This window comes from Ursus arctos, unplaced genomic scaffold (genome assembly GCF_023065955.2).
Source record: "Ursus arctos isolate Adak ecotype North America unplaced genomic scaffold, UrsArc2.0 scaffold_10, whole genome shotgun sequence".
Taxonomy (NCBI): domain Eukaryota; kingdom Metazoa; phylum Chordata; class Mammalia; order Carnivora; family Ursidae; genus Ursus; species Ursus arctos.
Genome location: NW_026622764.1, coordinates 2,796,906 through 2,810,867, shown reverse-complemented (window position 1 = coordinate 2,810,867; position 13,962 = coordinate 2,796,906). Strand labels below are relative to the sequence as shown.

General features: G+C 45.6%; 1 protein-coding gene across 1 annotated transcript in view; it reads right to left on the bottom strand.

The window, feature by feature from the left end:
- Window positions 1-13,962, bottom strand: part of COL4A1 (collagen type IV alpha 1 chain) — a 139,258-nt gene that overhangs the window by 52,377 nt on the left and 72,919 nt on the right. The window contains exons 3-8 of the mRNA XM_026493595.4: window positions 3,416-3,505; window positions 3,282-3,326; window positions 1,961-2,005; window positions 1,793-1,855; window positions 1,239-1,292; window positions 1,057-1,083 (exon numbers count right to left, since the gene is read on the bottom strand). Coding sequence (XP_026349380.2) covers window positions 1,057-1,083; window positions 1,239-1,292; window positions 1,793-1,855; window positions 1,961-2,005; window positions 3,282-3,326; window positions 3,416-3,505 — 324 coding nt within the window. The remainder of the gene's footprint in view (window positions 1-1,056; window positions 1,084-1,238; window positions 1,293-1,792; window positions 1,856-1,960; window positions 2,006-3,281; window positions 3,327-3,415; window positions 3,506-13,962) is intronic.

The following is a 13,962-nucleotide window of genomic DNA, read 5'->3' as shown; positions in this document are numbered from 1 at the left end:
CCCTACTGGTCCTGGTTCTCCACAGAGCCCTGACTAAAATACGGGACGATCACGAGGATGCTGTTTCTCAGGTGTTCTTACATCCAAGGACACTTGAACACGCGACCTCACTCAGATAGGTGGTTGCCTCTAGTGTGTCTGTTGAGAAACTGAAAGTCCTTTTGCAGGACTGCTCTGAACACCCAGACGCCCCCGCCCTCCGAACTGCTGTGTGGCACGGGGCGTGCACTCTGAGTCAGGTCAGCGAGAGCCGTGGAGCCCCGCAACACCGGTGCCCATCCACCAGGGAAAGACTAGTGGGCGGAGTTCTCTGCTCCCCCAGGCCCAGGGAAGAACGCCGGAGGGGCCAGGCAGGGCCGAGCACCTGCATGGATCCACCCCTCACCGGCTCATGGTGCAAGCACGGATGGAGGACCTGCTCCCACTGGGCTGGGAGCGGGGCCCCATCACTCCAGGTGCCATGGCAGGAGGGGCTCCCAGCTTCCCTTCCTCACCACGGGCAGAGGGTCCTGGGTCCCACCCTGACACAAAAGGACAGTCGAGCTGAGAAAGGCCATGGATTTCCTCTGAATAAGGAGGGGGTGGTGGCAGGACACCCAGGATCTAACCTAAAGGAACTGGGGTTTCCCTGCAGGAATTACAGAATTTACAATAGAGAGCGACTCTAGACTACAGGCACCACGACAAGACGGCTGCACTTAAGTGAAACCATACAGATTAAACTTGGTCACAGGTCGAGTGCTCTGTCCCATGGCTCAGGAAAAGGGCATCTATGCACTGTCTATGCAGAGAACTAATCTGGACTGGACTCACATCTATGACTCACCATCACACCCTGCTTCCTATTTCTGCTTATTTCCTATTCAGAAATTGCCCCCAGTGTCTCAGTTTACACCTAAAACTGAAGTTTGTGCCTATGACTTAGATACTCGTGTAACAGAGTTTAGACGAGCATGTTAACAGGCCATCAATCAACCAAGGTGACCTGAAGTAAATGTGTTTGTCTGGCACCTGCTTTACTCCTGCAACAAACCCAGCAACGTGTTAAGTACGTACCTTCATTCCTGGTAATCCTGGCGGTCCCTGGAAAAGACAAGGTTGGCATGAGTTTTGTTTCTCTCAAACTATCATTAGCGCTAAGATACAAGTCCAAGAAAAGGAGAGGAAAGGAAATGGAACAAGAAGAGAAGAATTACAACCAGAGAAGGAAATTCTAAAGGAAACAGCGCTATACTCACAGGATTTCCGGCGAATCCAGGTAAACCCGGGGGCCCCAGAGGCCCTGGCTCGCCCTGAGAGGACAGCAGAGAGTCAGTCGGGTGCAAGGCATGCGGGACATCAGTGCAGACGCCCTCAGCAGTTACTCTGTCCTCCCCTTCAGAGATACTTCAGGTGCTGGTTAAAATCATAGCCTGAAAATTATCTGTTACCAGCTTTACTGCTCAGTGCTACTTCATGACGGAAAAAATCCACTTGAGAATATAATTAATAGGGACAAGGATTAATAACAGCATTTTCTTATCTGCTTTAGTAACAGATGATAGGTGAGAAATTTCGTGTTTAAAGCCATTGCAGGATAAGAGTCCACAAAAAAGGAAGGCACGATTACATTTTTCCTGAATATTAAATATGGGGAAACTGTATCTCCTCATCAAATAAAGAGCGCTCTGAGGCAAGTAACCTTCCAACTGGGGCAAGTAAAACTGTGTTCTCAGGACAGCACTGTCTGGCTTCTCAACACGGGAAGTGGGGTAGCCAGAGCACGAGGGAGGGGTCTTTGTCCCAGATTTACCTTTGTTCCATTGCATCCGGGGATTCCTGGAGGACCGGGGGGACCGTCTTGGCCAGGAATACCCTGCAATCAATAAAGTGAAAAGGTTGCCAAACCAGGATCACCCGATGGTGCTATCACCCCCACCAAACGTCTCGCCGAGGAAGTATGTGCGTTTTATATACATACAGGCAGTCCTGGGTTTCCAGGGTAACCCGATGCTCCTGGGGGTCCCTGTAAGGATAGAAATGAGAGAATGCACTGAGAGCTGGGACCCTCACCCTCATCTCCTCCCACGGCACCCACCCAGCTAAGGGCGCCATAACCTAGCTGCCGTGCCCACAGCACCCACAGCCAGCACACAGGGCATTCTGCAGGGCAGGCAGCCGAGGACCCCGCCCATGGAGGGGGCAAGTCTACATCCAAAGCTGACTCTAGTCACTTCTAAAATCACGGCTGCACCCTCACAAAATAATTCTGTCCTCATTTCATACTTTGCAATTTCTAGGTAAAATATATTTCTATTACATGTATAAATACTATATACATTGTATACATGTAAATACATATGTTACATATTCATATAAATATATATATAATTTACGTTAAAATCTCAAATTGTTGGGGAGAAGAGCTTGTAAGAGAAATCATCTCACTGGGGGAAGAAAACCAAGTCACCCCTTCTGGATCCTCTCCCCCCGCCTGCAGACAGCTCCGGGGCCATTTCCCCTGCTCCTGCCCAAGGGCTCAGGGGAGCCAACAACGTTCCCCCCAACTGGGTAACAACAGCAGAAGGAAATGTTGACAGTGTCTTTCTGTTTCTCTACTTTCAAAACGTGCTTTCCAAGGTCTTCATCTATGCATTTCCCAGGAATGGAAGTACAACACAGAAGCAGAGGGTAAAGAAGAGCAAGGGGATGGGGTGCCTGGGTGGCACAGCGGTTAAGCGTCTGCCTTCGTCTCAGGGCGTGATCCCGGCGTTATGGGATCGAGCCCCACATCAGGCTCTTCTGCTATGAGTCTGCTTCTTCCTCTCCCACTCCCCCTGCTTGTGTTCCCTCTCTCGCTGGCTGTCTCTATCTCTGTCGAATAAATAAATAAAACCTTAAAAAAAAAAAAAAAGAAGAAGAGCAAGGGGAGCTCTCAAAATTTTATCGCTTTTCACAATAAAGGAAGCCCTTCTCTTCACCTATCATCTCCCCTCCCCCAAATTAAAACGTGTCCATGAGAACCCGCAAGCAAGAACAAATGGGAGCGGCATGGGTGAGAGAAGCCACCACAAGGATGGGGCTGGAGCCATGGCCAGCGCTCACATCCGCCCTCAGCGGGCCACGCATGGTCGCAGTTCCAGGCAGGGAGGCAGGGGACGGGACGGGCAAAGAGAAGAGACAGAGGGGGACGCCCGTCAGGACTGCTGGGAGGCAGGAAGGGGTAGAGAGCCCTCTCTGGGAGGCATCCCTGGATCACGTCTCACCGCAGCATCACAGACTTAAGTCACACTTATACTCACTCTTGTCCCCTTCGTTCCAGGCAGCCCGGGTTCTCCAGTGTCACCCTGGAACCAAACAGAAACACCACCATGACGAGAATGCGGATCACCTTAAACCCACTCCCTCCTCCCCCTGATGACACAGTCAAGCTTACCTTTTGTCCTGGTGGCCCGTGGGGCCCCTCAGGTCCTTGCATCCCGGGAAACCCGATGACACCTTGCAACCCTGGGAGGCCTCTCTCGCCCTGTGAAGGAGCAGCGGCAGGTCAGACCGAAGGCACGTTGGAAGAAACGGGGGAAATGAATCGGTACTCACCCTTCCACGTGCCACCCAGCACCGCGCAAGTCTATGTGGGCACCTGAAAGCCCACGCGGCAAACTAACTCCTATTTCTGGAGGCTTTTCTCTTCTGCATTTCAAGCTCTCTGAGGACAGGAATCTTCCTACACAACACCTGGCATAATGCTTTCCATGTACTATATGCTAAATGCTAAATAATTCATTGGGTAAATAAAATAACAAAGAGTTGGGTTTTTTTCACTGAATTGATTGCATGCTCATTCAACTGGTGGGATCGTATTACCAGCAGGCACAGCGCTAAGACTCTGAAAGCAGACCGTCAGTCACGTTCTTCCTTCAGATTCCTAGGAGCTGTGTAGACAGAGCTCACAGCGTGAGCTTCAGCGCGAGATGCAGAGACTTCTCCGTGCAATCCGCAATCTGATGATGGGCTTTCAAAAGTGTCCTTAAAACATGCTTTTTGCAAAGGTATGATCCAAATTTAATTACTGTTTCTGCCCTTGTGGAGCAAAAAAAAAAATAAGAAACATTATCTTTAAAATACTATTATTCAGGTGGCTGTACACCTGAATACACACACGTAGCTATAACACACTCAAAAAGGAGAAAGGACAGTCTGGAAGGCTGGGGTTCTGAGCCCCAAGCTGGCCCTTGAGGGGCGAAAGTAAAATAAGTACGTGAGGAGAAGAGAGGAGTCAATGAGGCCAAGTGGTGGAGAGCAGACGGCTACAAGGTCGACCGAGGCCACATAAGCACAAGAAATTCAGCAAAAATACAACCAGCACAGAGCGTGGAAGGAAGTGGTGTCCACGCCTGACCCTGGAAACAGCATTTCTCCCAAAGGCATCAGCGAGCCCGTGACCCGATGACACGATATTTAAGGAAGACTGCCATAGTTAGACTGCCAACAGAAGATCACCCACCATCGCGATACAAAATCAAGAAAACCCACTTTCTTTACAGCCTGTGGACTTTCATGCAACCTTATGATGTAAGGAGGCAGATGAACCAGCCATCCCCAGCTGACTTTGAAAAGCAGAAGAAGGTCCTCTGATGACGTAGCACCCAGTACTTTCTCAGTTACGTTAGCTCAAAGTAAAAATAAACCAACATCACATAACAGCCACATGTACCCCCAGAAAAGCAGGTCACCACGGGTCACCGAGGAGCACTGCTCATGGCACAGATGGAGGGAGACAGGGCAAGGCCTCTAGAACCCGCCCTTCTTTCTGAAGCGCTCAGCCAGCCCTGGCACGTGCTGGCAAATTCACTGCCTGTTGCATTTTTAAAAATGCAGAATGTGGTTCTGCGTGTGGGACTCCAACCACTGCGTTTGCACGGACTGCAGGATTCACTGGAGGTGTAAGTCAAATGTGCAGGAACAGCGTGTGAATAAATGTGGAGATTATTGCAAACTCCAGGGGGTATAATAAAATAGTAAAGTGGACTAAAGAAAAGTAAGCCCTGCAGCTTGGCACACCCCTCTGGACAGCAGCATGCAGAGAACCGAGCCAGAAGAGCAGGGGCTGACATCCCAGAGCCCGCAGCACAGGATCTGACACAGAATGCCCGCTCCTTCTCCCAAAGGCCCGTGACAGCTGGGGAAGAAAAGCACCCTCAGACCAAGACTGGTTCAACTGGAAAGCTACTCACACATACTCATTCTTAACCTGAACTAGTAAGAGAGTGTGTTACAACTGCAGAGAACGCTGACCGCAGAGACACACCGCACTCCGCCATCGTGTCCGCCTCCTCCCTAATACTCGGATGTGGGAAAATTCTACCCGAAACAGAAGAGATCTGAACTGCAAACAGCTGGCTAGAAAAACAAAATGAACACTGAATTGTGTCTCCCCAAATAGCCTAACATGACACCGGAAGGAAATGCGAGAGGCACATCAATGTAAGAGTTTCCAGTGCAATTGGTGGCGTATTTTTAGTACTTAATTAGTATTTGGCTATATCACTATGAGACCCAGTGCAGATAAGACTTTATAATTCTCATTTTAACCGTGGAATGCATGGAGGCCGGGAGCCAGATTAGCTGATTTCTACAAGTTTCTCATTGAGTCAGCGCTAAAGCCAAAAATAGAAATGAGGTCAGCCTGCACCACAGTCCATGGTTTTTCTAGGTCACTAGAGCAAACTGGTTCCCAGCAAACTGTTAAACAATTCACCAACATTATCTTATCCCCTTTTATGTCCATTTCACAGATAGGGGCATCAGGATTCTGACGCTTAACTGACTCGTCACATGTCACCGGGTGACCCCTGCATGCCGCTGGGAACAGAACTCAGAAATCTGATTCCCAGTCCTTGCTTGCACACAAGAACACATTCTTTCCCAAATGTCACCGGAACGCTTAAGCAATCCATAGATCCCAAGAGTTTTGAAATTAAGTAGCTAAAAAGGAAGTGACTCCTCCACCAACATGGTTCTGGTTATCTCCCACATATTTAACTTTCCCACTCTTTTGTTCAGACAAAAGTGCACATGAACAATCTAATATCCCATGCCCTGTCCGAGGTGATTACGGGCACCAGAGCAGAGCCAGCAGACAGGATAAAGGTTCAAACAGCTACACGGTTAGCTGGCAAACAGCGTAGACTGCATGCAGGCCGCATTACTCCTCTGAGCCAGTAGCAGATCTCCACCGCCATGGCAGGAAGAGCAGAGCTGGTTGTGCTGGTCGTGTGGAAGCCAGACTACACAGCTGCAACAGCAAGACCGCAATGGGGGCCACCCACGTGCTGGAGCTCAAGGCAGGATGCGCACAGTCCGAACCCCCGAGGAATAGGCCCCCGAGTCATCTAGTTCCCATGACGTGTTAAAGGCAAGGTCCAAAAGGACACGGCGGCCACATAATCGTGCCAGGCACAAATGGAACCCACCACCAGTGTTCATCAGTCATGAACATTTCAATGGAGGAAAGAAAAGAGAAGTTGGTAAAATATTACACAAGAGTTTTGATGCAATTGCATTTGACAGTTCTATTCTTCAACATCAGTGCAATGTATTATACTAATTTTTAAAAAAAGTTTATGTACCAGCAACAATGAAGTGATTACCACTGCATCCTCAAATGTTGGAATTCAGAATTTAAAGAGGAAAACCAAAATGCCATCATTATAAAGATGAAAGAATACAGCCATGGAGAATAATCTTGGCATCAAAATTAGCCAGTCTAAATTAGGCACGAAATAGAGTTTCATGGATGGAGTAACTTAAAAATTTTGCATAAAATATGTATTATCTAAAGCAAGGACATACTTTAAAAAAAAAATCCAGAGAATATGGGAACAAAAGATTCTGTTATAATATCAATTATTTCCCTTCCTCTTAAAATGCTTATGGAAACAAGTTCATAATGGAAATCAAACGCTAAAACATTACCGCTTCCTGTCTAAGTCAGAAATCCAAATTCCAATGAAGCTCCCGGGATGGCTGAAATTGATGTGAAGCTTCCAACTTTGAAGGATAACATAATTACCAACAACAAACACTGAAGTTAACAAAAAATACATCTAGAATAAGCAGTCATCAAGTCTTACTATCAGAGGCCTATTATGCCTGTTTCAATGGTCAGCATGGGATCACATTCTTTTAAATTTTAATTTTCCACATCTAAAATAATACGACCATAGGTCTTTACAATGGACAGAAGCACAAGCAGAAACGTTTCCCTGCCCCCGGCGGGCCGACTGTAGTGGGCAGAGCCATTTACATCTGCGTGTGCTTGGGTTCATCCATTACAAAGCAAAACAGACCCAACAAGCAATGTTAACTAGATTCTGTGGCTGGGTTTCTACCTCGTGGAAGTAAATACTTTGAAGGCAGGGATATAGTTTTATTCACTCAGTGTTTGGCACAATCTTTGAAATGGATAAAATTCGCGTGTGGATGTCAGTCCTGGAAACTGACAGCATGGTACAGTACGGTGACCGGGCAGCTGGGGCCCCCTCCCTGGTCTAGAGCCCCATGGGCACCATCAGAGCCCGGCGGACACATCTGCATGTGGCCGAAGCAGCTGCAGGGAGAGCAAGCCGTGGTCAGGACGTGACACTGGATCATCTGTTTCTGTCACTGGTGCCTAGAGATTTCAATTTCCAAGCAAAGCTGCAAAAGATTGAAGGAATGAAAGCATTTGCTTTTGGAGCCAGAGCTCACCAAGAATTCAGTGATGGGGAAATGATTTCAAATGATGGGTCACAGTCAGTCAATGGGTGATGTGGGGACTCGGCCAAAAATTCCACAAGAGCAATTCTTTGAGCCCAACAGCCATCAGACATCTGCAGGACCATTTCCTGAATGCCGACACTGCTGGGAAAGTGGTGGGAAGTGTCACGGGGTCCTGGAAAAACTGTGTGACAGGGCCCCGCTGGGAGCTCCATCCACACCGCAAAGCCTGACATCATGGCGGCACTGCTGGCAGGCCGCCGAGGAGAGGCGGGAGGGGGGATATGCAGCTGGAGCCCTGAACACGCTTTCCTAAGAGGAGGACGTATATACTGATTCTCCTTTGTGCTATGAGACATGAACGTGGATTCCGAAAAGAATGTATGTATGTTAATGTAAAGTATACCATGCCTCTTTGATACATTAAATATAACATGAACATTGTTTCACATAACCACTCTATCATTACTATTGTTTCTTGCATTGACTATTTTAATATTAAAGCAGGGAAGAGTGAAATAATCATGGTCAAAAAGCATGGCTATCTACTTTCTTCCCCAAACTCTGATTTTCTCTCTCAAGCCCTGGAGATGTTCAGCTTGAAAGCCAATATTCGGAATCTTACGTTGACGCTCTCCAGCAAATATGTGTTAAGAGCTTTAGCAATTATATACGGAGCGGGAGAAAAGATGAGTGTTTAAGAGATTGTTCCTAGAAATGAGGACATTCCCACCTTTACAAATCCAAGGGAAGAGAAGAATCAGAAAGGTGTTAAAAAGAAAAAAAAAATCCCCCAACCCATGACTTTCGAGCTCATGACCTGATGTGCTGTCAGATCCGCTCTCTTCTAAGGAGCACTCTGGACCCATCCTGCCTCGCTAACCCACCAGGGTTGGTCTGGGCAAGCAGACCCCACCCTACCTCTCACCACGTGAACACCGCCAGACTTGCTGTGACTTCTGGGGCAGCAGGTGGCCAAGTTTGCAGGGAGAATGGGGCCAACCTGCGTGCTAAGCCATGGGAGCGGGCAGGAAGGCTTTTCTTTCCCTCTGCCCACCTGCACAGACCAGACCGCAGCTTCATGCTGGCCATTCTGCTGCAGGGCTCCAGGGCGGAAACGTTCTCCCGGCAACGAAGATCCATCTCATAGATAAGGCCCAGCCATGCCCAGCTGATAGCTCGTCAGCCTCACACGGCCCACAGAGACAGCACTTAACACAGAACCTTCTCCAAGTCTCCATGTTCAAGGACAGACTTCCTTTGGAAAAATCCCAATATTGAAACACTTGAGGCCACAGTAAATTCTAGCACAATTCCTGGAATCTCAGCATTGCTATGAAGCTGGCTGGTAGAGCTAAGGGCTCAAATCATGCATAACACAAAACTAACAGAGCGACAGTACAGAGGAGGCAGGTGCTGGAATTTAATTCTGGTTACTGGGCATTTGCAAAGAACAGAACCCTAGATACTTTCTGATCTACAAAAATCCACTTTGTACATCCACTTGTGAGAAAAAAAGAATTGCAAAGAGTTCTTTACAAAATACTTCCTAAAGAACTGTCATCCAACACAAAAACTCGAAAGAGCTCTAACTACCATCTTAATATAAATCTAAAACTGTTCCCCTAAAGCCATCTGAGAGCAAACTGTTCAACTTCACTGATCTAGTGGAATAAACTTTCTAAAGTGAAAGGCACACTTGAGTGCTGACAAATTGTTGGACGGGGGAAAAAAAGAAAATCCCACCTGAAAATCTTCCAAGGTCCTAAGGACTTACAGTTCCTGACATTTCTCCCTAGTTGAAGCCGAGGACTGTGGTCTTAGCAGGAAGTGTTCGCTTCGCTCATGTGTCTCTTACACTATTTCTGAAAAAGCAGCCTAACACACCTTTATTAATTCTTCCTCTGAAGCCGTAATTTGCTCAAAATATTTCTAAGTATAAATATTTTAAGTAATTCTCCTGAAGGAGGCTGCTTCCCAAATTGGAAATAAGAAAAATACTGTGGTAACGTTTTTCCAAAGTCTCATGGATGTATTCAATCAAATCCCGTGTATATGTTTCCTGAAAAGGGTAACCTAATCAATAGCTTATTTCCACTTTCCCATCAAACCACAACCAAATGCAGTTTGTTCTCCAGCAACATTTGTATTTCCTGGCCTCACACTCTATTAAACACATTCACACTTCGATGAGAAGGTTCACATCTCTTGATGGGTTTTCCTGCAGACCCCCACCCACCCATCCTGCTCTGCACTACACCTGGCTGTCCACCACCTCCCAGGGCCAGGGTCCCCACCCCCAAGGCATCATCCAGCCGGGATCAGAGGGGGATGATTCCGCCTGAAATGTCTGTATTCTTCCTCCACCCTTTCCCATCCCCCAGCACCCAGGCACAGCCCCAGAATCTCAGCTAAACATCCCTTCCTCAGGGAACACCTCCTACACACAGGCGATCTGAAGAACACTATGACATGTAACTGACCCAGTTCAATCAAGGGGCAATAAGTAAAGGGTAAATGGGCTTTTAGAGGCTCCTGCAAGGAAAGCCCCCCCCACGGCTCTGGCTTCCCACCACTAGGGGACGCTAAGGGACTACACTTTTTTCAAATTACACCCCGTGGAACCTGAAGCCTTCAGCCTTTTTTCTTAATATTCATTATATTAATATATTAACTATTCAGTGCCATTGAAGATATTAGCATGGGTACATCTCGGAGAAATCAGTTTGGTAAGGCCTAACAGATAGAACACCCAGGGAAAGAAAGAATTTTAATCAGAATAAAATATGAAACTAGTAACCTGAACATCAAGGCTATTGAGTAGCAGGTGAACGCCAATGATCCCATCAGTAATATGTATTATGGCTATTTCTCCGATTGCTTTGTCCACTCATTTTATAAACTGAGAGTATCTGAATCTAACAATAATACAGGAAAAAAATTAAATTCAGTTTTCTAAATGATTGCACAGAAATAGTACACACTGAAAAATGTTAAGTCCTACAAAACACTCATGAAACGGGTACAGACAGGACAGCAGGAAGGTCTCTAAGAAAGTATTATTAACTACCCAACTGCCAGGAGAATTTATTTAAAGGCTTCTCTCTGGTTCCTTCTACTTCAAGTTTATAGGAAACATATACATAAGGAAATTTACCCATTCTCCTGACTTTTGTCATCTGTGAAGAAAAAAAATCCATCCAATTTTTAATGTAAGCTTCCAAAAAAAGATGATTAACGTCCCCCTTGCTAAAAACTTAATTTCATGACATGGAGTTCTCATGAAAATCAGAATTACGAATACCTCTACCTAATCCTATCACCTCGTATTTTGCTTCTCATAAATATACTTAAAGACTGTGTTTTAAAGCAGAAAAACAGTACAGACAGAAAAGGTGCTATACAGCAGCTCATACCCTGCCTGTGGCTGTGGCACGTTGTTTATGTTGCACACTGCAGTAAGTAGGGGGCAAAATGCAGCTGCAGCTCAGCACTGGCCCAGCGGGGGGAGGGGGCAGTGGTCTAACACACACAGAGCTGAGCAAAGTGCAGGAGCAGCAAAGCCACCCAGCTAGAAAGGGACCCTACACAGGGGGTCTATTTATGAATGAATGCTTACTACGTTGCACGGGGTGGGGAGGGGAATGATCATGCCTGAGAAGAGCTACACTTCCACTCACCAGCATGGGCGCTTTTTTTTTAAGTTCCATGAGATTTGTCACAATTCTATGTCATAACCTGAAGATTTGGGGGGAGGGGAGAGGCTGCAGGAAAATAACTAATGGACAACAAAATAACAAGGTCATTAACAAAAAGCAAGAGGTTAGCGACTCTGAGTTTGGACAGAAAAAAAAAATACATCTTTTTCTCAAAAAGACAGTTTGCTCTGGTTTCACTATGGCCAACAACCCTGGGATTTAAAGAGGCGCGTGTTCTATGTGATCAGTGAATTTGAGAAACAATTTGAGCAATCAGTGCACAGCCCCTAAATAGACCATAACTGAGGATGTTATTCACCTGAACTTGGAAACGTCTGTGGGTGTGTGATGAGAGCCTGGAAATGCGTGCATCCTGAACAAAATTAGGACACATAAAAGTCAGGAAGTGCCACAATCTAGGTCAGGGATTTTTCTGGGCTCTGTGTTAACAGTAAATAAGAAAAATGCAAAAGAAATATCCTGACAATAGTAATTATAATGAATAATACAAAAAGCATGCGAGATATCCTTCAGGTTTAACCTTGAGAAAAACTGCCAATTGGCAATTAAGAGAAAAATTTTTTGTTTTTTGTTTTTCTTTTTAAAATGAGGGTTCGATGCTACTATACATCAAAATAAGGTTTTACGGGTGTCCTGCCAGGGGGCATTCCCTGCTCCCTAGCACCTAACACAGACAGCACAGTAGGTGCTCACTAAATATTTTCAGGAGTGAATCCAGAAACACAAAGTGTTAAAGATTCCAAGGAAATAATATAAGCCCACCAAGAGGATGCAGAGTTGGAGATCCTATTTTCAAACTTAACTGCAAAATAGGCATCCTTGCTGTGGGTTAGCAAATGGAGGGGATCTTACTTCCTACCTTCTTGTCTCAGTGAAGGCACAGGTAATGCTGCGGGGTGGGGAGAACCTTGGCCACAGAACCAAGAGACTATGTAGCCCCAGCACTAGCCACTGAGACTCTCTGAGGATCCAGTTTGCCGTCTGGGAGATGGGACGACTCTACCTGCCTCACACGGGATTTCGTGAAGGATCAAGTCTGATTATTCCCCTACTTCGTGCTGCATCAGACACTGAGCATGCGATCATGGACCACGTGTATTTACATACAGACAGTTTGCATTTACCATCAAGATTTCTCAGTCTATCAAGTCAACTGCATTTCCTATAAAGCCACAGAATATCTTAGAAAGAAAATGCAGTGTCACTTTTTTCCCTTCTCAGCGGTCATGACCCATAATTATCTCAATCTTGTTTCTGAGACTAAATTTGACAATGCAAAAAAGGATTCTTGGGTATTGAAAAGATAGGACAGGTTTTCTCTTTTAAAGAAATTCCTCATTTACCTGACACAGAAGGTTTTTTTGTGGTTTTTTTTTCCTTAATGAATACACCTGATATTAATTCTTTCCCAGCTCGGAATATCGTTTATACTCCCACATGAGCCTGAGTCTGTGGGGCCACATGGTCACCAACTCGTTCACATCCACGGCCCCGGGGCCCTCTCTGTAGCCCGCAGGTGTCCAATGACAGACAGGTCTTGTTTCCTCTCCCTCTGACAAAGGGACTTGACTACACTGTACTGCTAAGAACATTCTCCCTCAGCGTGCCGCAATAATTTCAAGACATCGTTAATCATGCTCAGAACCCAAGAGATAAGAATAGTTCCAAAGAGCTGAAACATGACAAATCAGTTTTGCCCGTACACTACAGTGCAATTCTGGGAGCCCGTGAGGTTGTACAAAACCCACGACTCGCTTAACATAGGTAATGTGAAAAAGTTGTGGTCAAACACCACCAATCCGAATTAATAACTGAATTTTAACCTATTCTCAGTAAACACCATTCATTCTCTTAAAACAAATACAGTCACTCAAGGAAAGGAATTAAGCAAGATACTGAAGGGGTTTCGTGGATCAAGACTCTGATTTTACACCTGAATAGCTAAGTAAAGCATACAATTGCACAATCAATACAAAATCATGGTGCATAAATGAACACAGTAACTACTTCTTAAACACTTAAAGCCGCCTTCCCTTAGAGGGTAGGGTCCCTTCACCACAATGTTGTTCACAGAATTGGCAAGCCTATTCCCAAAAGATAATGTGGAGATATATTTTAACCCAAGGTTTGGCCAAATTATTTTAAAAATTTAAGTTAGTAGGATCTTATTTAATGCCATTTTTACTATATATATTTTGTAGAGGTTTCAAAGGTTCAATTTACAAGATAGTTTCTTGCTTTTTTATTCTTAATTACTTAATGCTAAAAGACTAAAATATTATGTTTTTTGGCTAGGAGATAAGGTGCAGAAATTTGCCTTAATTGCATTACAGTTTGTAATCTGGAGAGATTAATATTCTCATAAAAAATAGATTACTGATTGTAGAGTTCAATGTGTGACATTTTATGTACTCTGCATTTAAATTTTTCTTAAAAAATCAGTTCGAGGACAGATGACCCACAGTGTAGATGTGTGAGGGCGAGGAGGTGCATGAAGGGGAAGGTC